We start from the raw sequence: 25,498 nt of genomic DNA, 5'->3' as shown, positions 1-25,498 counted from the left end.
GGCAGTCGAAATCACTGGCGATATGAAAAAAGCGGTTAAATGTTATTATATTTACAACTGAAGACTAATTTACTATTATCTAAATATTGATTATAAGAGTTTTAAATGTGCTATCTCGGACTTTTTTGTAAGCATTATCAAGCTTTAAACGTTTTCCATAGAACTCAATCATATATCCCTCATCGTTAACACAGCGTTCGTGAGAAACGATTTCGATCGACCGTTTTTTCTCCGACTTACTTTGTAAATCCGAATCACAGAAGAAGTTTCTTTCAGTTTTCAGGTTAATATGCCTATGACATTTCACAATAACGTAGCTTTCTATTGGTGAAATAATTTTGAAAATCGGTTCAGTATATCCAGAGATTACCCCTTACAACGTCACAAACTCACAAACGTTACCTCTTTAAAATACTAGTATAGATATTTTAGATGCATTTGTGTATATTAGTTTATGTATTAGTATTTTGTTATTCGTTTGTACGTATTTTATATTTGTACTACCTGCAGTTCGTTCTCCTCTTTTTTTCCTAATTCGGTTGAGGTTGCCTGGCAGAGATGGCTACTAAGCGATAAGGCCGTCTTTTGTATCCTGCTTCTATTTTTATGTTTCTGTTTTCTTGTATATATCTTTAACTTCATGTGGTGTACAAAAAACGGTTAATAATAATAATAATGTCAAACTAAAGAATTCTTGTATGCAAACTTGTCAAGGTTGACGTCAAAAATACACACGCCATGCTCGCTCCTAGTTATAACGCATCTGCAATAAAGTGGCCTCAAACAACAGTGTTTATTGGTTTTATACGTTTGCGTCTTACGATGTGAAGAGGATTGCTTGAGAGGCGCTCTAAAATTCCATTATTAGTGTGCGGGAGCTAAGTTGTTCTGCTCGACTGTACTTTTTTTTTTGTTAGCTATAGGCCAGCGCTTGACGACAATCATACCCGTTAGAAAGCAATGTAGAGGTCTGGATTGGAGCACGCTTGCCTAGAAAAAGCCTATTCACTCTTGCCTTGAAGGTACTATGCAGGAAATACGGTTGCAGAAACGTGGATGAAACGTTTTGTGCGTGTTGATGGACTAATAGGAAGATCTTGCTCCGAGCGGTTTGTCGTGCTCGGGGACCGAGGTCAAACAATTCTTTCTCTTCCTTCTCTCACACGACCCTAGGAGTGTGGGTAAATCGGGGCAGGGCCCTAGGACAATTCTTCTATCACTTCCAACTTCAAATCTTTGGAAGTTGCAGCGATGCAGGATCTTTGTGGCTCCATCTAGTTGGATTCAGTGAAAACCGCCACATAAGTACATTTTATCATGCAAGCCATTGACTTAAACCGTTTAGTGTTATGGGCACTAAGATAACTGATGAATATTTTTATGAATAACAAACAAAAATACTTATAAAATACAGACACACACCCAGACACTGAAAAACATTCATGTTCATCACAGAAACATTATTCCAGTTGTGGCCTTGGAACTCAGAAAGCAGGTTCGCTGCCCACTTCGCCAATCGGCCTTTAAAAAAGTAAAGTAGAAAATAAACCTATACACCTGGATAATAATTAGTGTCAACCTCAAAGTCGGTTAAAAATATTTAAATCAATTTTAGAATGGACAAAATGAAAGGTCTTCATATGATATCAAACTTGACCTACTACCCCCACTTTAAAAATTTTGTTTTGCCCCTTGTGCTATGAAAGGTTGTTTTGTTAAAAGAAACGCTTTTATAGTTCAGATCTATTAGCCTTCTGCAGGTTTTATTGTCTGTATCTTCAAAAGCAAAGGCCTTTCATATACACGGTGCATAAATAAAATTTTAATGAATGAATGTCTGATAGCTATGTATGTAGGACGCATAGTCCATTTTTTTCGTATAGTATGATTACTTTATTATGTTAACATATTTTTCATTACTCTTTGTTGTGTGTATATATAGTTTGGACTGTATTAAAGTTTATCTATTGAAATTAAACTGATCGCTGGTTTACTAGGATTTATTTTGTTACAAAGTTTAGTAAATGCACTGAGACCGAATGCGAGACCAATGCGTGAATGATCGTGTGAGCCCCGTAAGTCGAGCTCGCAGTTCGCCCTTCGCGGAGCCCGCGACCCGCGGATCGGTTTCGATGCATACAAGTGGGCATCGAACACTCTTAGATGTAAATTATATTTGTAATTTACGTATATAAAAAAATGCACTCTTAATGTACATCTCTTTTTATTAGGTTTAATTTTAACATATTTGTGAAGTATTACATTCCATTACATTAAAATATAATGAATAAGTATGCATTTTTCACGACCTTAATTAAATTGCTTGGTCATACCGGCGAACAATATCCCCAGTTCTGATTTACATATACAAGGTCAACAATTTAACTGCAATGCGTTCGTGTGCAAACTATCGGTGTGACACCTTCTTAACCTTTTTGTATAATATATATATGAGAAGCGGTGATAGCCCAGTGGGTAGAACTTCCACTTCACTATTGGGGGGGCAGAGTTCGAATCCCAGCAAAACTATTCTAAGATCAATTTTGAAATGTAAAATGTAAATTGTTATTGTTGGAAAAGAGCAACTGCTGAGTTTCTTGCCGGCTTCTTCTCGGTAGAATCTGCCTTCCGAACCGGTGGTAGAGTCACTACACACAGACAGACTTGACGTTTCAAAAGTGCTTATATTAGGCCTACTTGAAATAAATGAATTTTGAATTTTGAATTTTTTGAATTATACATATATATATCTATATATATTAGGGTGGCGCAAAAAAAACGACTATTTTTTTTTTTTGAGTCTCGTATGAAAAAATGTTAGTTTTTGATGTTTTTAGAGCCCTCTCCAAAGGACAGCTCAAAAAAAAATTTTTAAGAGGTCACTCCAAATTTTTTTTTTTTTTTAAATTTTTTTTCTCGTTACGGTATAATTTTATAGACCAAAAAAAATAAGTTTCTGAAAGTTTCAGTAAAAAATTTTAATTTTGAAAGGTCACTCGAAAAAATCTAAAGTCATTTAATTAACTTTGTTATTAATTCTGAAACTAAATTTTAAATTATAACCGATTTTAACTTTATTTAGATCGATATCATATATTATTTATTATTTATATATATATATATATTATATATATATATATATAAATAATTACAAACAAAGTTCATTAAAATACTGTTAAAATGTTGTAGTTGATTAAATAAAATGATAAAATTAGAAAAAAATTGTGTTTTTTTTTGTTATCCTTGATTTTTAGTTCATCTCGTGGTGTATTTTTATAGATTATTGTACTAAATAAAGGAAACAAAAATGGCCGGAATTTTAATTTTAATATTAAAAGGTCACTCGAAAAAATCTAAAGTCATTTACTAATAAATTAAAAAAAATTATGAGCGACCTTTCAAAATTAAAATTTTTAGCTGAAACTTTCAGAAACTTATTTTTTTTTGCTCTATAAAATTATACCGTAACGAGAAAAAAAATAAAAAAAAAAAAAAAATTCGATTTTCGACGTTTTTCGATATTTAAAAAAATTTGGAGTGACCTCTTAAAAATTTTTTTTTGAGCTGTCCTTTGGAGAGGGCTCTTAAAACATCAAAAACTAACATTTTTTCATCCGAGACTCAAAAAAAAAAAATAGTCGTTTTTTTTGCGCCACCCTAAATTATATATATACAGCGTGTAACAAAATTACGAAATAAAATTGAAGGATACATAAGTATATTTTATAAGGAATCATTCTGTAAAATTATTTATATTTAATTAATAATAATTAAATATAATTAATTATATTTAATTATAATTAATTAATAATAATTAAATATAATTAATTATAATTAAATATAATTAATTATATTTAATTATTTATATTTTAGTAAAATCAAAAGAAGCATATTTATTTTTCCATACAAACGAATTCAAAACATTCTCAGTGTTCACTTATGACAACCCTATTGCAGATGCAAGACCGACGCGTACCTAATAAATTGATAGGAGTCACACGATTTTAATTTTGCATGTGATGGGCTGTATATGATATCTTTCAGTAAAAACATGGCAGTGGTTTACTCAAAAACTATAAGATTTTCGGTTTCACAGATAAGTCTAACAGACAGTACATAATATACGTCTAATAAAGCCTTTGAAGGCGAAATAATACCTATTTCGGTTTTCATTTACACATTGTATATACAATACTAGCCGAGTGCTTGTTTCCCGGTATAGTAACTAGATGGCGCTTTTTTGATTCCATTCAAATCGTGGTTTATTTTTTACGCGTAATGCGATTAAATAAATAAATAGAAAAGTAGATAATCTCACGCTGTAGCGGGCAAAGAGTACCTTAAACATAAAGAGTACCTTATGTATAAGGTACTCTTTGCCCCGCGGTTTCAACCGCATTAAATACTGTATAAAGCCTTCGAGGAACCAATCGAGGAATCGTTTTCGATTATGGAAAAACTTGAACATCGGAGTAAAAAAGATCTTATTACTATAAACTCATAGTTTAAATTTGCCTGCAAATCTTTATCTCGGGCTTTTGTACGTATATCGTAACGTATTGTACGTTAGTAAAACAAAAAATCAGATATACAGGATTTGCGAATACAAAACGTGGGACATCAGGTCCAATTTCTTTGACGATACAGACTTTAAAAAGGACTCCTCGATTGGGAGCGAGCAAAACTTGTACTAATGCCACCGTAGTATTCCGCATTGCTAATCAGTAATCACGAACCAGTCTGCCTTGTTCTTAATACTTGATCATAAGCGACCTTGAGCTGAGCTTTTATTACATCTTCAAGTTATACGTTAGGTACATTTAGGACAAATAATACCTACTTGACTAAATGGAATTTAACATTGACTCGCGAAATCACTTTCAAGCAAAACCGGCTGAGACGAAGCAGCTTTAGTACAAGATACACTCGCTCGCAATCATCTAGTCGTTTCAGAGTATGGATTTAAAGAACATAGGTGTAAAATGTACCTATCTTATATAGATCAGATTAAAGCGCAAATTTGACTACAATTCTTTAACTCGGGCTTTGACAGAACGTTTGTATAACAAAAATCAAAAGTACAAGAGTTGCGATTCTAAACCGAGTGACATTAGATCAATTTTACTTTGACGATACAGAGATATATTTGCGAAATATTCTCGTCGATTGCGATCGAGCAAATTTATACTAAGAATATTTCGGGCTTCGTACCGCCGAAGGAAGTGCATAAATATTTATTTGGTGATTTAACATTATACATCGTCGACTTTAAAAGAAAAAAAAAGTTTTGTTTAAAAACAGATTCTTAACTTACTCTGTTTTAAAAATGAATATGATTTGTTTATTGCTGAATCTTAAAAATATAAGATATACATCGTATTATTTAGTTGTAATAATGCCATAAAGTACAGCTATCAAGCCTGTTTATAGCGGATTTTTTTTTTAACAAACTTTGGAGCTGTGGAGGAAATGTTTTTTATTGTTTGTTTTTGTTGTCAAGGGCAAACTAATTGTAGAATGATAAAAAAAACTCGATTAAACGCAAAATCAAACTTTTGGTAACTATAACTTGATACGTGTCAGATATTTTATTCAATTTATTATCATTTAACGAATGAGCTAATAAATCTTCCAAAGCTTACGCACGAAACGTTTTTTATCCACGTTTCTGATACGTGCCGCTAAGATGTGGAACGGCCTCCTGGTAACTGTGTTTCCTGCCACGTATAATTTAAGTACCTTCAAGGCTAGAGTGAATAGGCTTTTTCTAGGCAAGCGTGCTCCAACCTAGACCTCATCATTGCTTTCTAACGGGCATGATTGTCGTCAAACGCTGGCCTATCGTTAATATAAAAAAAAAAAAAGCTAAAACTGCTGGCAAAAAACTTGGCATCCTCAACAAAGTTTAGCGCTTCTTCACGCTGGAACAGCTTCTAACCCATGAAGGGATGGCTCTGCCAAGTACCAGCTCGATGCTTTGGATTCGGTGGACCGTCGTTGGCAACTGGTAGACTTCAAAGTCTTGAACACCGTCGCAAGGTTGCCTGTCTAGCTGTATTCTACAAGATACATTTCGGAGAGTGTGCTCATGAGCTATCGATTTGGTTAAACCACCTCCTTTCTACCATCGAACTGCGAGGCACCGAAAGAATCTGCAACGTTACGTTGTTGTATTACCATCAACACGTACGAAGCGTTTTGCTTCTTCCTTTCTGATTCGTACCGCAAAGGCCTGGAATGCCTTCCCATCTTCCTTCTTCACCGATACCTATAATCTGGGTACCTTCAAATCAAGAGTGAATAGGCATCTTCTAGGCAAGCGCGCCCCATCTCAGGCTGCATCATCACTTAAAATCAGGTGTAACTGCAGTCAAGCACTTGTCTATATGTTCAAAAGCTAATTATTTAATAAATGAATTGTTTTCAAGAAATAATTAAAATGAAATTTGATTCCCAGCCATGACATTATGTCGCTGGGTATTTTGATATAAATACATGATATAGGTACATTTTCCAAAAACTTCAGTCTTGTGCGAGACGATGCAAAGACACCTCCCGATATCTTAGTCGTTATCAATTTTAGTGTAGGCAGTGCTTTTGTGCATGTATGAAGTGCACGCCACTGCTCGGTATAAATAAAGAACCCCAAATATAGACAAATATTCATGACCTTATTTAAATCGCCGGAAAACCTGTCTGTTGCAACCATTTCACAAGAGTACGCTATACGTAATATTTGACTGTCTGCTAATAAGTCAATCATGCATGCACGAGGCAAGGACAAAACTACATCCATGCACTTTGCGCATTTCTATATATATATATGCGTAAATGAAAACCGGAATAATACTTCAGAGGCGTTAGGGGTACATTGTTTATTGAAACTCATCTGTGAAACCGAATCGCTAATATGTTTTGAGTAAACCATTGCCATAGTATTTACGGAAATAAATCAGATGCAGCACTTACATGCGAAGGTAAAATCAAGTGACTCATCAATCATTTAGCATTGGAACGCAAAATAATTTCGCGGCAAGTGTGATAGTGTCAAAAAACCGATTAGAAGAATAGGCCGCTATGGGGTATAGCGGCTTATACTAACATATTAGCCCGCTATTATACTCAAACGCATCATCGCTTACCTGATTTCCCTCTAATAAAAACTAGCAGTGATAGACTCGTAGTTAGGGCTTCGGCTTCCCTTCCAAAGATACCGAGTTTGATTGACATGCGACTTTAACTATTCGAAGCTATGTGCGTTTTTAATTTCAACAATGCCGTTAAATTGGTTTAACGGTGAAGGCAAACATCGTTAGGAAACCTGTATGCCTGAGAGTTCTCCCTAAAGCATACTTAATACGAAGCCAGTATTGGCTGCCAGTAAAACTGGTAGCCAATGCTGCCTTGGCATTCGTCTCGTATAAAACGTTATTCAAGACAAAGCTGGCCGCCAGCATTGTCGGGAGTGCCTATTTTTCAAGCCAGTTGCCAGTATTGGCTTGACTTTTTAACTAGCGCCAGTGCACTGGCTTCGTACAAACCATGCTTAGCGTTCTCAAAGGTGTGTGAAATCTACATAATCAGCATTTGGTCAGCGTGATTGTTGAGGCCCTTCTCATTCTCAAGTGCCCAGTAGTGGGTCGGTAATGATGGTAGAAGTCTAGATTAGGCCGTATCTTATGTTTGTAATGTTTTTATATTGGCCTAGATGTCGGAAACAAATCAAATAAATAAATATACTTTTTACTTGGATAGAAGCAGGCGTTTGCAGAAATCCATGATATATTATGAATAATTTCTAATAATTTCTTCAATCCTTATACTCCACACTAAACAGATCTTCGGCAATGCACCCTCTACGCAAATTTCGCTTTGCTTAACAATGAATAATTGTAAAGTCAACATAATCTGAGGATGCTCCGGTTTCGGAGCGAAAAGTGCGTAGGGTACACTGCCGGAGTTCTGTTTGGTGTGGAGTATAAGGATTGACGAAGTTATAAATTAGACCATACAGATTCTCCTGCTTTCCGCGGAGTATAGAAAGAGTAAGCTTAATTTCCATAAACTTTCTACTCATGCTCAGTTAGCGAATGACGTCAGCAAAGAGTGTTGTTAATAACTTATCTTATTCTGTTTCCTATAATTTGATACTTCCTATTAGGGTTGTCTTGAGGAGATCACTTGAAGCGATAAGAACGCCTTTGCGCAATTATAATTTTGTTCGATGCTGTAGCTCTCATGTATCTTTATTATCTATTTATTTATCTATCTTACCAACTGTCATGAGTAGCAGCTTGCAGCCAGGCTCTAAGTGGTACTTGGAGGGTTCCGTGTTGTGAAGGCGGTGGTAGATGAGGTCGTAGCCCTCGCATGACTTCTCTGGAAGAACTGCAAACTCTCTGAAAACAGAACAGCGACTTTGTTATTTTGTAATCTAAACTTATATAAATAGGGAAATATTATACATGTCAATGTAAGTTTGTTTGTTACGCTTTAACGCAAAAGTCACTTAACCGATCCTCATGAAACTTTGTACACATATTCTTGGAAGTGTTAGAAGTAATATAGGATACTTTTTATCCCGACATTAAGCTCGGTTCCTTTGGGAGAGGGGATGAATCTGTTTGACGATTTTACACCATAACTCCGACAAATTATAACCGATTTAAATAATTATTTTTGTACTATAGAGGTTATAATATGTGTTTAATTTTGCCAAAACTTTGTGTTGATCTGAACGTGGTTGCAGATAGAGGACAGAACTCCTAAGCGGACTGCAGCAAACCCCTCATTTAAGGCTTAGCTATACTGAATACTTTAATTTTTTTTTAAATTACAACTAAATTGAATGCATGAAATAAAAAAAAAAACAAAATTAAACGCAGACGAAGCCGCGGGCAACAGGTAGTATATAATAAAGCTTAAGAGTTTTTTTTTCTTTGGTTGTACGCGATATGAAACTATCAGTCCGATGTTTAAAGTTTTAACCTTCTTATTACTCAATGTTCTATAACCATCCTCTGCTGGAATAAAGACTTCCCCTAACGGGACGGTTTGCGCAACGTCTCTAGGCTGGGCAGTCAGATTGGTTATCTAATCGTCCTGCTGAATACAGTTAATTAATCCAAATCTGACTAGCAATTCTAGAGAATAGGTATTTATTGTTAGTGTAGATATAAATGTAACAGGCTTCCACCATACGAACCAAAAAAAACTTTTATAGTACCTACCTAGTAATGTATAACTTAAGGATATAATATGAAACATTGTATTTTTGCGAAAAACCAAGTACGAAGCATAATCCAATATCTTCAGATGACTTATTGACTGCTATCCTTATCTTTAGGCAGAAGAAGGAAAAGAATAGCAATATGCAAGATTTTGGATGAGATCGATTACTTATAAATTTCGGGCGTAAAGCATTTTTATCTCAATCAACCATTATCTGCACAATGTGTAATACAATTACGAAATAATATTGAAGGATGCATAAGGATATTTCATGAGGTAAAAGTATTAAATCAAAACAAGCTCATTTATTTTTCTCAAATTTTTTATTAATAAAATCTTGGTGACTCAATAAGCGACGCGAATATTCCTTTTTCTAACTGAACGTAACTCTAGAGTTATTCTTCGGAATCGAGACATGGCTGGATATGTATATAATAAAGAACTCCATGATTTAAGATAAAGGTTTGCCCTTCGCTGCAATCAATTAAATGTTTGTAGTTTTTCTGCAAATGTAATAAACAAACAACGCAATAGATAATGGTTGACTAACAGTGCATAACTTAATGCACCAGTCAGTGCGCAGTAGTCATTTATTTATCTACCCAGTACGTTGATAGCCTAGTGGTTAGAACTTCTGCCTCCCTTTCGGGGGTACCGCGTTCGAGCTCCGGCACGCACCTCTAACAGCACTATGCTTTTAAAAGTACATAAAAACAAATTTCACGCACGTGCTAAAAAAATATAAAGTATGGAAGGCCAAGGTATTCAGATATTCACTGCAATACCCACAATGTTCAGGATGGCACTTAGATCTTTCATTAATTAACAGTATTATTGAAGCTAAATACCTAGTTTCTTAGCAGTAATCATTTATTCTCATGACTATTATTCTTCCTTCCCATTAAAGTATTCATTTTATAAAAGACATCTTTAAAGCCCACAAACCTGCTTTAGAGCAGCGTTGTGGGTCTGTACTCTATAAACCTGACTTCCCAAGGAGTGAAATAAAACAACTGGACTGACTCTAATACTGTATATTAAGCTTCTCTATAATTCATATTACTTGTTACCTTCCAATGACTCTACTACCAGTTCGGAATGCTGTCTTCGGCAGAGAAGACCACTGGCAAGAAACTCTACCGTTGCTCTTTTATTCAATAAATTAAAACAAGACTTATAAACACAATTACAACATTATCATACGTTATAACGCTAGGCCCTTTGATACAAGACATATAAGACAGGTCAAACATAACTACTAGGATCACTTATAACATCAGGACTTTTGAAACAAATTGTTCGTATAGAGCAACCTATGCTACATAAGCTATCTGTATGAAATAATGCTAGGACTCCATATATGATACCTGAATAACCCAAAGGATATAAGAGATATACTCATCTGATGCTACATCAGGTACAACCATAGTACCAACAACTTTTAACAACTTATCTCAACTCCATCACCAGTATATACGACTCTTGTTTTGCCACAACAATATTCCGTTAAGTATGTCGTTTCCATTATAAATCATCTATTCCCAATTTGTAACGTTCTATCCACAATACTTTACTTAATCTTCTTTTCTCAATTAATTAATTAAAATCCGTGCTAACTTTTCTTTCCCGCCAATCGATCTTGTCCAACTCGCGTCTCCCGCCATAGATCCTATACTTTTCTTTGACAGTCTACTAAAGTCCATTATTCTATTTTCAATACATTATCAATGAGTATACAAACTATGATTTGTTGATATATTTAATATAATCATCGGGTTTATCATAGATAAAGTGCTGTAATTCCCTATTTCCTAACACACGCGTATGTGTGCCAACACAGATGCACCCTACATCCCCCCCCCTTCCCCCCTCATAGCCCGAAGAGACGGCAGCTCCGATACGACCGGAAAGAGTTTAGGCGCCAGACCGACCACTTTACGTGCTCACTGAGTTTCCGAACTCCGGGCTGGTACTACGACTTTCTTAATAGAAAAATCCAATACAAAGGGATCGAACCTAGGACCTGGTGATCAGCAGCCGAACATGATAACCATTTGACCAACAAGGCAGTTATTCATTTCCACTATGAGAGGAGAGCCGTGCACAATTGTTGGCCGGTAATGGGTTTATAACGACAGTTACGATGAACCAATTTATTCTCGTTTACAATATAAACATAGTAGATAAAACAATTATTCGTGTTTTAACAACGGATTTATTCATGGATATCCAGTGTTTAATTGCTTACATTAATACCACAGCTGTGTGCGTTGGTGTGAGCGCTAGTGGGGTTATTCCGAGGAGGCTTTCGCCCTTTTTTTTCTGTTACTTTATTTATTTCTACCCCTGAATCTTAATTATCCTAAATACTTAGCTGACCAGCGCAACTTCGGTTACGACCGGTTTTAATATCGTAAAAAATTATGAAAATTAAGCTTAATTTGCTATAATACTCCGCGAAGAGCACAAGAATCTGTATGGTGTAATTTATAGTTTCTTCAATCCTTATACTCCACACCAAACAGATCTTCGGCAATGTACCAACACCGAGTAGAATAGAACAGAACAGGACAGAATAGAATAGAATATAATAGAATAGAAAAGAACAGAACATAACAGAACATCACAGTACATAATAGAATAGAATAGAACAAAACAGAACAGAGCAGAACAGAACAGCACATAACAGACCAGAATAGAATGGAATAGAAGAGAATTGAACAGAACAGAACAGAATAGAATAACGGAGTCAACACCTCCTTTGGATGATCCGGTCATGTTGACTTTACAATTATTCAATGTAAAGTCAAAATCTCCTGAGGATGCTCCGGTTTTGGAGCGAAACGTGCGTAGAGGGTACATTGCCCAAGATCTGTTTGGTGTGGAGCATAGGGTATGAAGAAATTATAAATTACACCATCCAGATTTTTGTGCTTTTCGCGGAGTATAGCAAATTAAGCTTAATTTTCATAATATATCATGGAATTCCACAAAGTAACCCGTGCTTCTATGCAATTTCTTAAAAAAATACCTAGAACTTAATTGCAGCGCCACCTACCGAGTCCAGTTTTATTTCCAAACTGTATAATACGCGGCCGGGATGCCCGCGGCATTTTTCTTGCTTTGAGCATTTCATTACCCGTCGTAACTTCTAAACGATAGGTCAAATTTGAATAATTTAAAAAGCAATTCTCACCTACGTAATCAATTTTAATTATAAAACTATTTATTTAGATAAGGATTAATATCATGATAGGAATGACATCATCGTTTGATTGTACCCGTGTCTAAATTGACAAATTATAGCAAAAAGCGGCTATTTTGACAATAACAGCTGGACACATAGCCTCGCGTACTTTTTTGTAGATAATAATGATTACTTTAAACATGTACTACATTTTTTTATGTATCATCAATCATTTACGCGGCGTACGCCAGTAAACCTCGAAGTCTGTATGTCTTAAACAAAAATCGGTATATTTCGGCCTATTTACAGAAAACCATTATAAAATGTACACAAATAATTAAATAGTTCACACAAACTAAAAAAACACGTTTGGTATAAAAAACTAAACTAATTTCTTTCTTTTAGTTTATTCATAATAGCGATTTTTTTTTAGTTTTTCTTGATCTATTATTTTTATTAGAGCAAAATTAATCGGTAACGGTAAAAAAGAGATAAAATATTTTTTTTTTTTATTCAGTGTGCCCGTCTCTCGAAATGCAAGTTCTAATTATTATTTAAAACAGGCCATTAAAAAGTAATAGCTAACGCCCTCTACCATCTAGTAGCTTAATGTTTTCTGTGGAATTTGTTAGGTACGCCATAGGTTTTTTACATTTGGGTCTAGATGGCGCTGTAGTAATTAGTAAAAAATCTTATTTTTTATAGTGAAAATTGGAATAATCTTTTCAGATTAGTGTATTGTCATCGGTCCTCGATATGTCTACAAAGTTTGAAAGAAATCTGACCGTTTAAAGTGGGTCAAAATCGCGCCCAAAGAAGTCGGTTACAAACAAACATACAAGTGAAGCTAATATAAAGCGTGTAAAAACCGTTTGCATGAGTCACTCTGTTCATTAGTGAAAACCGTATGAAAATCCATTCGGTACTTTTCCAGTTTTTCGCGCCCAGACAGACAGACGCGGCCGGCGGGGGACTTTGTTTTATAATATGTAAAGATAAAGTACGTATATACGTACACATTTTTTTATTTGGTTTTGCATATATGCTGATATTCCTTTCACTGTTTTTCTATTTCGGTTCCTTCCTCTTTGCTCAATGATATTAAATATTATTTTGGGGACATCTAAAATGCTGACAAACGCTTTCTCAATTTTCTTCAGGCACAATTATTAGTATAACAAAAAAACCCAAGAAAGTGAATCAAAATGGCATAACCAAAACACTTTGTGTATCTTCAAGTTTTAAAGACATGGGATGAGGCCGGAGGAAGTAGTAGATGTGCTTTTTTTATTCCGCTACAAGTTAGCCCTTGACCGCAATCTCACCTGGTGGTACGTGATGATGCAGTCTAAGATGGTAGCGGGCTAACCTGCTAGGGAGTATGGTACGTAGTCGTACCCGTAATAGGTTTCTACGCGTCATCGTGCCGGAACCCTAAAGCGGCACGCTCGGCTCGCTTAGCGGCACGTCTTTGTCTGTAGGGTGGTAACTAGCCATCGCCAAAGCCTCCCACCAGACCAGACCAGACCAGAGAAAATACAGAAATTATAAATTCCCACCTGGTGGTAAGTGGGGGCTAGTATATATATATATATATGTATATATATATATATATGTATATATATATATATGTATATATATATATGTATATATATATATATCAGCTGAAGACCTCTGGGTTTCAGTCACTTATCACAACAAAAATCGTAACACTTCGCGTATTCATATTTGCACTATATATCTCTGTGCGGAGAATAAAGGTAATTCATTTGATCAACAATTGGATAACTTTTTGATCAATCTTGAAAAATTAACTAATGAACATCCTAATGATATGTTCTTAATTTTAGGTGATTTTAACATGAGTTCCATTCGATGGAATGAAACTGAAGAGGGCCTTCAAGCTTATAATTTAAATGATAATAATTCAAGGAACTTTATTGATACATTAAGTTTATGTAACCTTAATCAATTTAACAATATTAAAAATAACTTCGGTCGCATATTGGACTTAGTCTTATCGAATGATTCAGTGACTGTTTTACATTGTGATGACCCTCTAGTACCTGAAGATCCATACCATAAGGCCCTTTGTATCAATTTACCGTTCTTTTCCATCCAGACACTACCATTGTCATCTAGAACTATGTATGCATATAAAAGAGGTAACTTTTCTCAGATTAATGAAGCCTTATCGAATTATGACTGGGATACTCTATTGCATGTCGGGGATCTTGAATCTGTTGTCAAATCGTTCTATAAAATTTTGTATGAACTGCGAGATAGATTTGTTCCCTTAATCAAAAATAAAAGTAATAAATATCCATCCTGGTATAGTATTCCACTTATTAAAGCAATTAAAGAGAAATACAAACATTTAGTTAAATATCGTACGTATAAAAACCTAGAAGACAGGCTTTCATTCGATATATTAAGAACCAGAGTCAAACTACTTGAAGATAACTGTTACTCATATTACATTAATTCACTTGAAGAGTCTCTCACGAAAGATTCTCAATTATTCTGGTCACATGTTAAGCGTAGTATTGCCAAACGTGCAACTAGCTTCTATCCTAAGTCTATGACTTATTCCCATTCTAAATCTGACACTGGAACAGGTATATGTGAACTCTTTTCATCATACTTTCATTCAACCTATCAACAAGTAACTTCTTCATCTTCGCATGTGCAGCCAGGAGATTCTATTACAACTGACATTTATACAATTGAATTCATTCCCCAAGTTATAGAAAAAGCCCTAAAATCTTTAAAACCTAATAAATCAGCTGGCCCAGATGAAATTCCTGCCATTTTTCTGATTAGTTGTGCGCATAGTTTATCAGTTCCCCTTTCTATTCTTTTTCGGAGGTCTATATCTGAAGGATATATGCCTTCTCTTTGGAAATCTGCTTATATTACCCCTATTCATAAGAATGGCCCAAGAAATATGGTAGAGAATTATCGCCCAATCTCTAAACTTTGCCTTGTGGCCAAAGTTTTGGAACGTATTGTATATAATCAATGCTATAATGTCCTAAAGTCGCAATTTAGTCAGAACCAACATGGTTTCTTAAAGGGTAGATCTACGGTCACAAACTTGGCACTATTCTTAGATTTTCTTACTGATAAGTTAGATAGTCGTGACCAAGTTGATGCTGTATATACTGACTATAGCAAAGCTTTTGACAGGATTGACCACATCTTGCTTCTAAAAAAACTGGCCTCCCTTGGGATCAGAGGAGATTTGTTTCGCTGGTTTTCTTCTTATATTAATAACAGACTTCAAACAGTTGTGTTAAATGGTTTTAAATCAAATTTGATGGCAGTACCGTCGGGTGTGCCCCAAGGGTCCTTGTTGGGACCCTTTTTATTCACTATTTTTATTCATGATATCGATCTCTGCTTTATACATTCAAAATTTTTACTTTTTGCTGATGACTTGAAGGTATTTCGTACAGTCAATAATGTTAAAGATGCGGAACTTTTACAAGCTGACTTGTTTAGATTAGATGATTACTGCATTCAAAATAAACTTGATCTTAATGTCTTAAAGTGTAACTCTATATCTTTTACTAGGAAAAGGGAACCTTTTCTCTATGACTACATTTTAAAACATCAAAACCTTAACAGAACTGATATTATAAGAGATCTCGGGGTACTCCTCGACACTAAACTAATTTTTGATTATCATATAGATGCTATTGTGACCAAAGCATTTAAAGCTTTAGGTTTTATTATACGTGTTTGTAAACCATTCAAAAAAATGAAAACCATCAAAATCCTCTACTGTTCACTGGTCCGTAGTCAACTAGAGTATGCTTGCCAAATATGGAATCCTGCGTATCACATTTATATCAATAAATTAGAAAGTATTCAAAAGAAATTCATTAGATTCCTTAAGCACAAATTTCACCTTCCTAAAACTTCCTACGAAATATCATGTTCGGATTTACACCTTGTACCCCTTCATACACGTAGAAACATTGCCGACGTTTGTCTCTTACTTAACATTGTTAGAGGGTCAATAGATAGTCCGGAATTACTTACTAAGTTAGATTTATTTGTACCCTCGCGATTACCTAGGCATAAAAAGATTCTGCACGTACCCTTAACTAAAACTAAGAATAGATTTAATTACTTTTTAATCCGTGTCTCTCGCCTTCTTAATTCTGTTTACAATGACCCCGAAATTGACCTATTTTATGGTAATATGAATAGTGTACGTCGCAAATTAGTAGATAAACTGTTGCATGCTAGGTAAACTTAACACTTTGTTTTAGTTTGCTGCGTTTCTGCTGGGTTCTATCAGGTACCCTTGTTTATATAAGACTTATCTGTGGAAACCTGTTATTAGTTTTAAGTCAATCAATCTGTTAACTAGTTAGTATCTACAACTGTTGGTTTTCCAATTAAAGAAAAAATAAAAAATAAAAATATAAATGTTATGTTTGTGTGCGCTTCAAAAACTCAAAAAGTTCGCATTAAGGCTGGTTTTTATCTATTTTTTACATCAGTCACATATCCGCGAGTCTTTATATCTACGCAGGCAATGAAAATATTGTATATCCACAAATATTGCAAAATCAAACTTATATGTAATGTATTTGTTTTGTTTCTCATTTCTCAACCATTCCAAAAAACTATGCCACAGCGAAGCGTAGCAGGGTACAACTAGTAATGAATAAAAATGCCCTATTTTCTCTGATTTCTATTTTTAACACCTCCCTCAATATTCCCCACGAGCTCTCGGGCTAAGTGCTAACGCCATTGTTCGTTGTATCTATGGAGTTGTATCGATTCTCACAAACGCTGTAACTCTTACACAGACTATACTACCATAGAGGTATAAGTACTAGGTAAGAATAGAAAATACCGCATTGAGCAATGCGCCATGAGATCACACGCACACTGGCATCAGCCCTATGCGTATATATGCGGCATAACCACGGTTCGTCCCCGTGACGTGGTGGTCTCCATGAGGATTTCCCCACGAAAAAAAAAAGTTCATACAGGGGTGGTTTCAGTCCGAAGAATTGCATGTTTGCCTCAATGTAGAGATAGGTGTAGGCAGCAAGAATTTAACCCCCAAAAGAACAGTCGTAAAAGCGAGAAAACCTTTTGTGTCTAAAACCTTTTAACGAGCAATTCTTGTATATAATGTTAAGCATATTATAGGGCTGACATGCAGTGGTTCTGTAAAAGCCCTTAAAAAAAAAACATTATGTATACTCGTATTATATGATCTGAATCTTGCAAACAGCTCTAACGATTTTCATAACATTTAGTATACAGGGGTTTCGTTGTTTAGATATATCGATCCAGCTAGATTCCATTTTTAGAAAACGTCGTTTTATCCGTTTCTTAAGGTGATGAAAAACTGCTAAGTATAATATAATTACAATGCGAGGGTGAAATTCGCCACCACACCACAAGGGTGGACAATCGAGCGGTTCCGAAACCAGAAGACCCCCGTCCAGATTATAAATAAATAAATATACTACGACAATACACCTACAATATACATCGCCATCTAGCCCCAAAGTAAGCGTAGCTTGTGTTATGGGTACTAAGATGACTGATGAATATTTCTATGAATAATATACATAAATACTTTTAATATACAGATAAACACCCAGACACTGAAAAACATTCATATTCATCAATTAAATATTTGCCAGTTGTGGGCCTCGAACCCACGGCCATGGACTCAGAAAGCAGGGTCGCTGCCCACTGCGCCAGTTGGCCGTCAAGCCAGTCGACATTATGAATGAATACACATTTATTGCACACCACAAAAAGAACATAAAAAAAAAAGTAACAAAACAACGTATAAAATTTGGCAGCCTTATCGCTAAATTAATTTAATTAGATTATTAATTTTTTCTCCCTTTCTTTTATTTATCAATCTGGGTCATCCAGGTACTGTTACTAAATTGCGACATAATATAATAATAATAAAAATAAAATATAGGTACCTCTTGATTCTTAAGAAAATAATATTCCATAGCCGTTCAACTAAAGTTTGGCGGATGGTTCCGTTGACCCTTACGAAGCAAGCAAACGCAAAAGTCAAGGGCGAATTAAATGTCAGAAAAACCCCATAAATTGGCATGACATTAAAGAATGAATTATTATTAGACTTGTTTCGCGGGAAGTCGATGTTTGACCATTCCGGTCTGGAAAGCAAAGCAATGAAAGTTTTATTTTGCGGCACAAAGTCGATTATTATAAAAACTGTGAAAATAGTCGACAATTGCCAACCGTGTTTTAACTTCGGTGTCGATTACCCTAGGTGAATTTAATAGTAAAAAGGAACTCATAGCCGTATAAAAAATATAATGTAAGTATAATGTTTTGTAGTAAAATCTTTCGAGTTCTCTTGTACGAAAAACTTCTGTATTTACCTAGGTACAATGTCGTCCGACCTTTGAATCATGGTTGTCGTTAGCAAATGCTTCATTATTTTTAGCTATAGCAGATCATTTATGAATTTTGGTAGAGTGACAACACGGACGTCTTATCATTTCTGAAATTATTGGTTGGAAGATTAAAAGTAACTTAAGCGGAATCTTTAGTTATATCTTCACTAGTGTATTTTGACCCTGCTAAGTCCATGGCCGTGGGTTCAATTCCCACAACTGGAGAATGTTTGTGTGATGAACATGAAGTCTTTCGGTGTCTGGGTGTTTATCCGTAAATTATGAGTATTTACGCTACGCTAGACTTATTTTGAGGTTTGATGGCGATGTGTGTATTGTCGTAGAATATATTTATTTATATATAAAAAAAGTGTATGTTATTTATTTTATCACTAGTTACTAACCTGTTGAACTATCCCGTTTTCCCTTACTCTAGTAAAGTGTAAACTGTCAAACCCTACAGCTAACTTCATGGTGTAGGTTTTTTGTGACGGTGTGCGCGCGCATCGTAAAAATTTACTCTCATCATTTTCCCGTAGCGCGCCAAAAGGAGTATAACTTCAAAAGGTAATTTTTTAAAGCTTTTGGAAAACTTTTCCTACTTTAAAATATTGTTTATTGTTTTAGGTACACAAAACAGGTACTAACTAAAAGTAGATCTAAATATAAGTAATAACAAGTTTTGTTCTAAGCTACAACCCAAAGTATGTGTACACAACTTGGAATTAAATTAAACTAAAAAATAGGGTTAAAATTAAAGTTGAAACAAAAAAGAAACACTTAAAAAATAATATATATATTTATATGATTTCCCTAAAGATTATGTGGACTAGTGCTTAGTGATTCAGTGGCATCAAAACACTTTATATATATTTTTGAACATATTTTAGGACGGACATCCCGTTTAGTATCAGTGATAAAGCATAGTTAATATAGTTATTATTCAATTACCCTGTTTGGCCTCGGTCATTTGTTACTTTCTAGCATTTTGGTCCAACCTTGGATCAAAACGCTTGGAAAGAAGTGAAAAATAATTTAATTCCTTGGCCCAATACTTGAAGGTTGCGTAACATATTTGCAATGCATCAAAATGAAAAATAAAAAATTAGAATTAATTAATTTATTTTATTTAACCAGAGGCCGCGTATATTTCGTAATACTGAAATGTTACTAACGTTTATAGCCACTATTAAACATCCTTGAGAGTTATTGTAAAAAACTCTGTTTTGGATGTACATATATTTAGTTTAAACCTTTTGCAGATATGCCCTAACTTCAACAACATAGAACGTATCTTCCAACTTCGTTTCAACACTTTAAGGGTATATTTCCAAAACAAAAAATATAAAACTCGCCCAGCCGTTTAAAAGGTTAACCGGGACAAACAGACAGACATGTCGTTTCTACTTTCGTATGCATTTAATAATAGTAATAATAATTAATCTTTTATTTGAGAAAAAACTCTCTCTCTTTTTGTGCTTCTCCACTACTGGAGGTTGGCCGTCGGCTCAGCGAACTTCTCGCAGTCGTGCGCCAAACGAAACAATGAAAGGAAAACAAGACTTAGCAATCGACATATAGAGTACACAAAAACAAAAAAATATCAAAGAGGACGGAAGCAAAAAAAAAAAAGAAAAGATCTTAAAATTAGGAAACTAAATAAAATTAAATAAACAAAAAACATAAACATTTCTATGTTGGCAATGACATAATATATCTGTGGTGTTGTTTCATTTAGTAGAAAGCCGTTTTTTTGAACCTACAAACGGCCACTTAGATTTTATGCTCGAGCTCGTTATAAGTACATTTGATAGGTCGGTCTGGTAACTAGTTTCTAGTGAGTTTTTGACCGGTTCGGGAGGCAAATTTCACCGAGCAAACGTCCCGCCATGATGATCCTGTGCAGAATAGCGGGTTGTGACCATTAATACCGCATGTTTGTGATAAGAACCAGTAAAGGTGGATTGGCGTGCTATCAGAGGCACGGTGGTAGACTAGGGCTACTGAGTAACTCCGCACTGTCAGGCACTAAACATTGTTATACACTAAACATTGTTAGGCACTAAACATTGTTAGGCACTAAACATTGTTAGACACTAAACATTGTCAGACACTAAACATTGTCAGACACTAAACATTGTTAGACACTAAACATTGTTAAACAAATAAGTTAATAACCTAACAATTAGCGGCCCAACCTGATAATTGAACGCAGAGCATCGCGACCGTCGAACTTAATTACCAAATGATTATTCTTAACAATTATTCGTCGTAAAGTCAATATCTCCTGAGGATGCTCCGGTTTCGGAGCGAAACTTGCGTTGAGGGTACATTGCCGAAGTTCTTGTTTGGTGTGGAGTATAAGGATTAAAGAAATTACAAATTACACAATACAGATTCTCCTGCTTTTCGCGGAGTATAGCAAATTAAGCCTAATTATCGGGGCAATTTTTGAAATTAGTTGGAATCAACTAAGACCTATATATACTTCTTGGTAATTTACTCAAACACACACACACACACACACATACACATACAAACACTGATATGTATAAAACGGTCAAAATATGAAACCTAGTACAAATATGATTACCAGCGTTACCTGCGAATTCATATCTTTATTTTTTCTTTTTGTTTTAAACGAGGCATATTTACTCTTATAAGGAGAGCACTGTCGCCTATAACACAGGTTTATACCTAGCTTAGGGACAGTTGATTTCTGTATATCCGTGTTAATTATAACATTAATATAAGTTATACCTATTGCAGATGTAATGTAAATTGTACCTATGTTTTATTGAACAGTAAACAAATATTATTATTATATTATTATTATTAATTACCAAGAAGTATATCTTTGTCAAACATGTCATCAATTATAATTTATCAATAAATAATCTTGATAGTTTTTTTTTTTTTTATAATTATAGGAGATTATCGTTTTGAGTATTTCTAACAACTATTATGGCCGACTAGCGGTTACCCGCAGCTTTTTTAGGATTACTACCACAGCTTAAAGCAGTGTTATTTTAAAAAGACATTTATATGGCATACTTGTCGTCCTAAAAGAAGGATTGTAGTTCAGATACAAGAGCATCATCACCATCACCATCATCATATCAACCCATTACCGGCCCCTACAGGGCACGGGTCTGCGGCAGTGCGGATTGGTGGACTCCACACACCTTTAGAGAAAATTATGAAGAACTCTCAGGCATGCAGGTTTCCTCACGATATTTTCCTTCACCACTGAAGCAAGTGATATTTTAGTTACTTAAAACGCACATAACTTAAAAAAGTGAGAGGTGCGTGCTGGGATTCGAACTCGGCCCCCCGATAGTGAAGTCGAGCTCTTACCAAATGCGCTATCACCGTTTCAGTCGATACATAGTATCGATAAATAAATAAGTACTTACGACATAGTGAAATTCACGATTCACTTTTTAAAAGTTGCAAGGAAGGACATATTTCAGTAAAGTCAAGTTATTATCGATTTTTCCCTTGGCCAATCAGCATCTTATCCCATTTTGAATTGCTTTCGAGGATTTGTCATGGCAAACAGACACTCTTGCGATAAAAAATACCAAACAAGCGTCTTCGTGTGATGTCATCATTCAATAAGTATTATTTTAATGTCACGGACAGACATTTCAATTTATTGGTTTGTAAGGAGGAAATTCCTCCTATGTATCTACCTACACTATAGTCTGCAGGTGTTTATATTTTTATTAGATTTTACAATATTGTTGAGGCATCCATAAAGATAGGGCAAAAAAAAGATAAAAAATCAGTGATTTAAGATAACGAAAATATAACTACCGAATAATAATTAATAGGTTACAATAATTATTATGAATCGTTAGATTCCCCTCGGCTCATTTTCACATTGAAAAATGTGGGAGGTTTGATAAGTATATACTAAGTAGGTACTTTTAAAATATAAAGTAGGTACTTTTTTTAAGGGATTAAACATTAACTTTACAAATTATTGTAAAGTCAACATCTCCTGACGATGCTCCGGTTTCGGAAGGGTACATTGCCAAAGATCTTTTTGGTGTGGAGTGTAAGGATTGAAGAAATTGTAAATTAAACCTTACAGATTCTCCTGCTTTTCGCAGAGTATAGGAAATTAAGCGTAATTTTCATAATATATCATGGATTCCCGCAAAGAAACGCCTGCTCCTATCCAATATTAAATCACAGTTAACACTATTCATGGAACTTTTGGTTAATAATTTTTTTTCTATTGCAGTGTGACGTTAGATAGTCTTAGGTGATAATTTTGGGACTTTGTAAACTCAAATCTAAACGTAAGAGGGTTCACAAGCCTATAAGATGTTCTCGAGAGTCGTTACAAATCGCTTCGCACCGATTTCCAGCCTCCCGTACAAGACCAACCTTATAACGGTTTTCCAACATATAAGACTTCCATACGAAGCGATTATACAGAAGATCGAAGAGTATAACTAGCCACTTTACTCAACGTTTATGGACTATGAGAGGAGGTGGGTCTTGGCCAGTTCTGCGGACACTATAGAGATAACGAATTAACAGGTATATTCAAGTGTTGCAGTGATTAAAAATGTATGCCGCAGCTGTACTGGAAAACTGACCTTTATGCAATTGAAATAGTCACTTAGAGCATCATATATCAGCATAACACAAAAATTTCATTGTATACTCTTGTGCTGGTTTAAGCTTCAGGATTTAAAAGGATTTAGCATCAACATCCACATACACGCGGTGGTTAGATGGGAACTATAAGGTAAGGATAGTCTAAGTGAAGAAGACCTAACAAATCTCTCTATAGGGGATATTGTGAGATTCACCAAAGAGACTGGTAGGTTTCAGGGGGATATGCTGCCAGGACACCAGTAAACCTGTGTCTCAAACATGAGTAATAGGGTGGCCTTACAGAGGACTGATCACCTGTCTGCAGAAAAAGTTCATATTCATATATTTCAGTTACTGTCCAAGTTCAAGTTACTATAATAATATCAGTATGTTTTCTTTTTGGTAACATTAATCACCATGTTAGTGATAATGATAATATATATTATTATTTTAATAAAAGAAGCACATGTTTGTTTACTAATAAAAATATGTTTCTTTTAAATTTATAGTTAACCCTCTGTGCTCCCAAAGCCAGGTGACAGATAAACATATGAATAACTTCTATATCTATAACATTATGTTGCGGTTTACTGAAAATGCTTTATCTCAAATGCTGTAGAATAAGCCCATGAAGTGCGAGGTTCATTTTATAACACCAATAAAAAAAATTACAACGGAATATAAACTAAAGCTATACACAAACATGTGACGAAATACGTGTATAAACTTATTTGGTGTAAAAAAAAAGTTTTTCTAAATACCATCATCCTCCCAAACAAATAATTATTTAGCTCTCGTAGGAAAGATATCACGTATATCGTAAGATTCACAGCTTCGACTTTCCACTCTGACACAGTGATTATATTAAAGCAGCACAAAAACCACAAACAAATGTTTGAAACATCACACTCATATAGACAGCGCAAATTCAAAACTAATTTAAATTATCTAAAGATTTTATTCAGGGGTACTAACTTTGGGGCCTGTTGGTGCATGCATCTGCGTGGGTGTGTTGTTCTGAACATTTTATAGTAGTTTTCATAATGTTTCAATTTATTTACTAAATAATATAATAAAAGTAATCGAATGCTAATTATAATCACTGGAACAGACTGCTAAAGTGCTTTTCCAGGCATGGGGATGGACAACAATTTCCTTTTTATGTACAGTTTTTAAAGACTATCTACAATTATAAGAAGTACATTAAATTTTACTTCTTTATATGTGTTGTTAAATCATTCATATTTTTTTGTGTACATATTTATCAAAGAAGACACAAATTCAAAAATAAATAATAAACCTGAGGGATACATTTTTTTATTTAGCAACAATTAATTTAATAAAATATTTATTTTTCAATTGTATACAAATTATTTTATGTTGTATTTTGTTCACTATTTTTTTAGGGGCATTCCATAAAAGGCAAACATTAGAAATTACAGGGAGTTATGGGGAATATTACGGATGGTCAATGGCCACTATAAAATAAAAATAATTGAATACTTACAGAGCCTGCACTGTCGGCTGCACATCTTCGGAGCTCAAAACTCTGTTGTCAAACATTTCAGGAGCATTCTTCCTTATTTGATAATACTTCTCAATGCAAACCTTCGTTCTATCGACATCCCCATAACAAGCATTATAGAAAATTAACAACTGTTTATCCGTAAGATCTTTTGGCACAAATTTGGATTTATCTAAATTCTGAGTCCACTGTTTTAAACTATCGAAATCTTGCTGCGAAAATATGTCCATGGAAGCGATCGCTGCGTTATAGTCGAACTCTAATTCAACAACCATTTTTTTAATTTATCAGAACAATTAGAATAAGACTTTTTTACGAAAATATTTCGATAAATGTGCGACAATATTTGAATGGAAATACACCCTCCCACAACGCAATTAATTTGACAACTGAATTGATTTTTGTTTTGACAGACTTGACTAATGTGCGACGAGATTTTTTAAATTTGCTTTACGGCTCAGGGTTCTAGCATTTTAAACCCCTTGTACATAGACTATAGAGTTAAAGCACTGACATAATACT

The 25,498-nt window shown here is 34.7% G+C and overlaps 1 protein-coding gene across 2 annotated transcripts in view; it reads right to left on the bottom strand.

Annotated features, from left to right (window-relative positions):
- Nucleotides 1-25,333, bottom strand: part of LOC120628253 (alpha-tocopherol transfer protein-like) — a 37,968-nt gene extending 12,635 nt beyond the window's left edge. For both annotated transcript variants that reach the window (XM_039896534.1, XM_039896535.1), the window contains exons 1-2: nt 24,959-25,333; nt 8,275-8,399 (exon numbers count right to left, since the gene is read on the bottom strand). In XM_039896534.1, coding sequence (XP_039752468.1) covers nt 8,275-8,399; nt 24,959-25,251 — 418 coding nt within the window. In that variant the 5' untranslated portion in view covers nt 25,252-25,333. The remainder of the gene's footprint in view (nt 1-8,274; nt 8,400-24,958) is intronic.
- Between the last annotated feature and the right edge of the window lie 165 nt (nt 25,334-25,498).

The sequence above is a fragment of the Pararge aegeria genome, chromosome 12, assembly GCF_905163445.1.
Source record: "Pararge aegeria chromosome 12, ilParAegt1.1, whole genome shotgun sequence".
Lineage (NCBI taxonomy): Eukaryota > Metazoa > Arthropoda > Insecta > Lepidoptera > Nymphalidae > Pararge > Pararge aegeria.
This window is presented reverse-complemented; position numbering and strand designations above follow the sequence as displayed.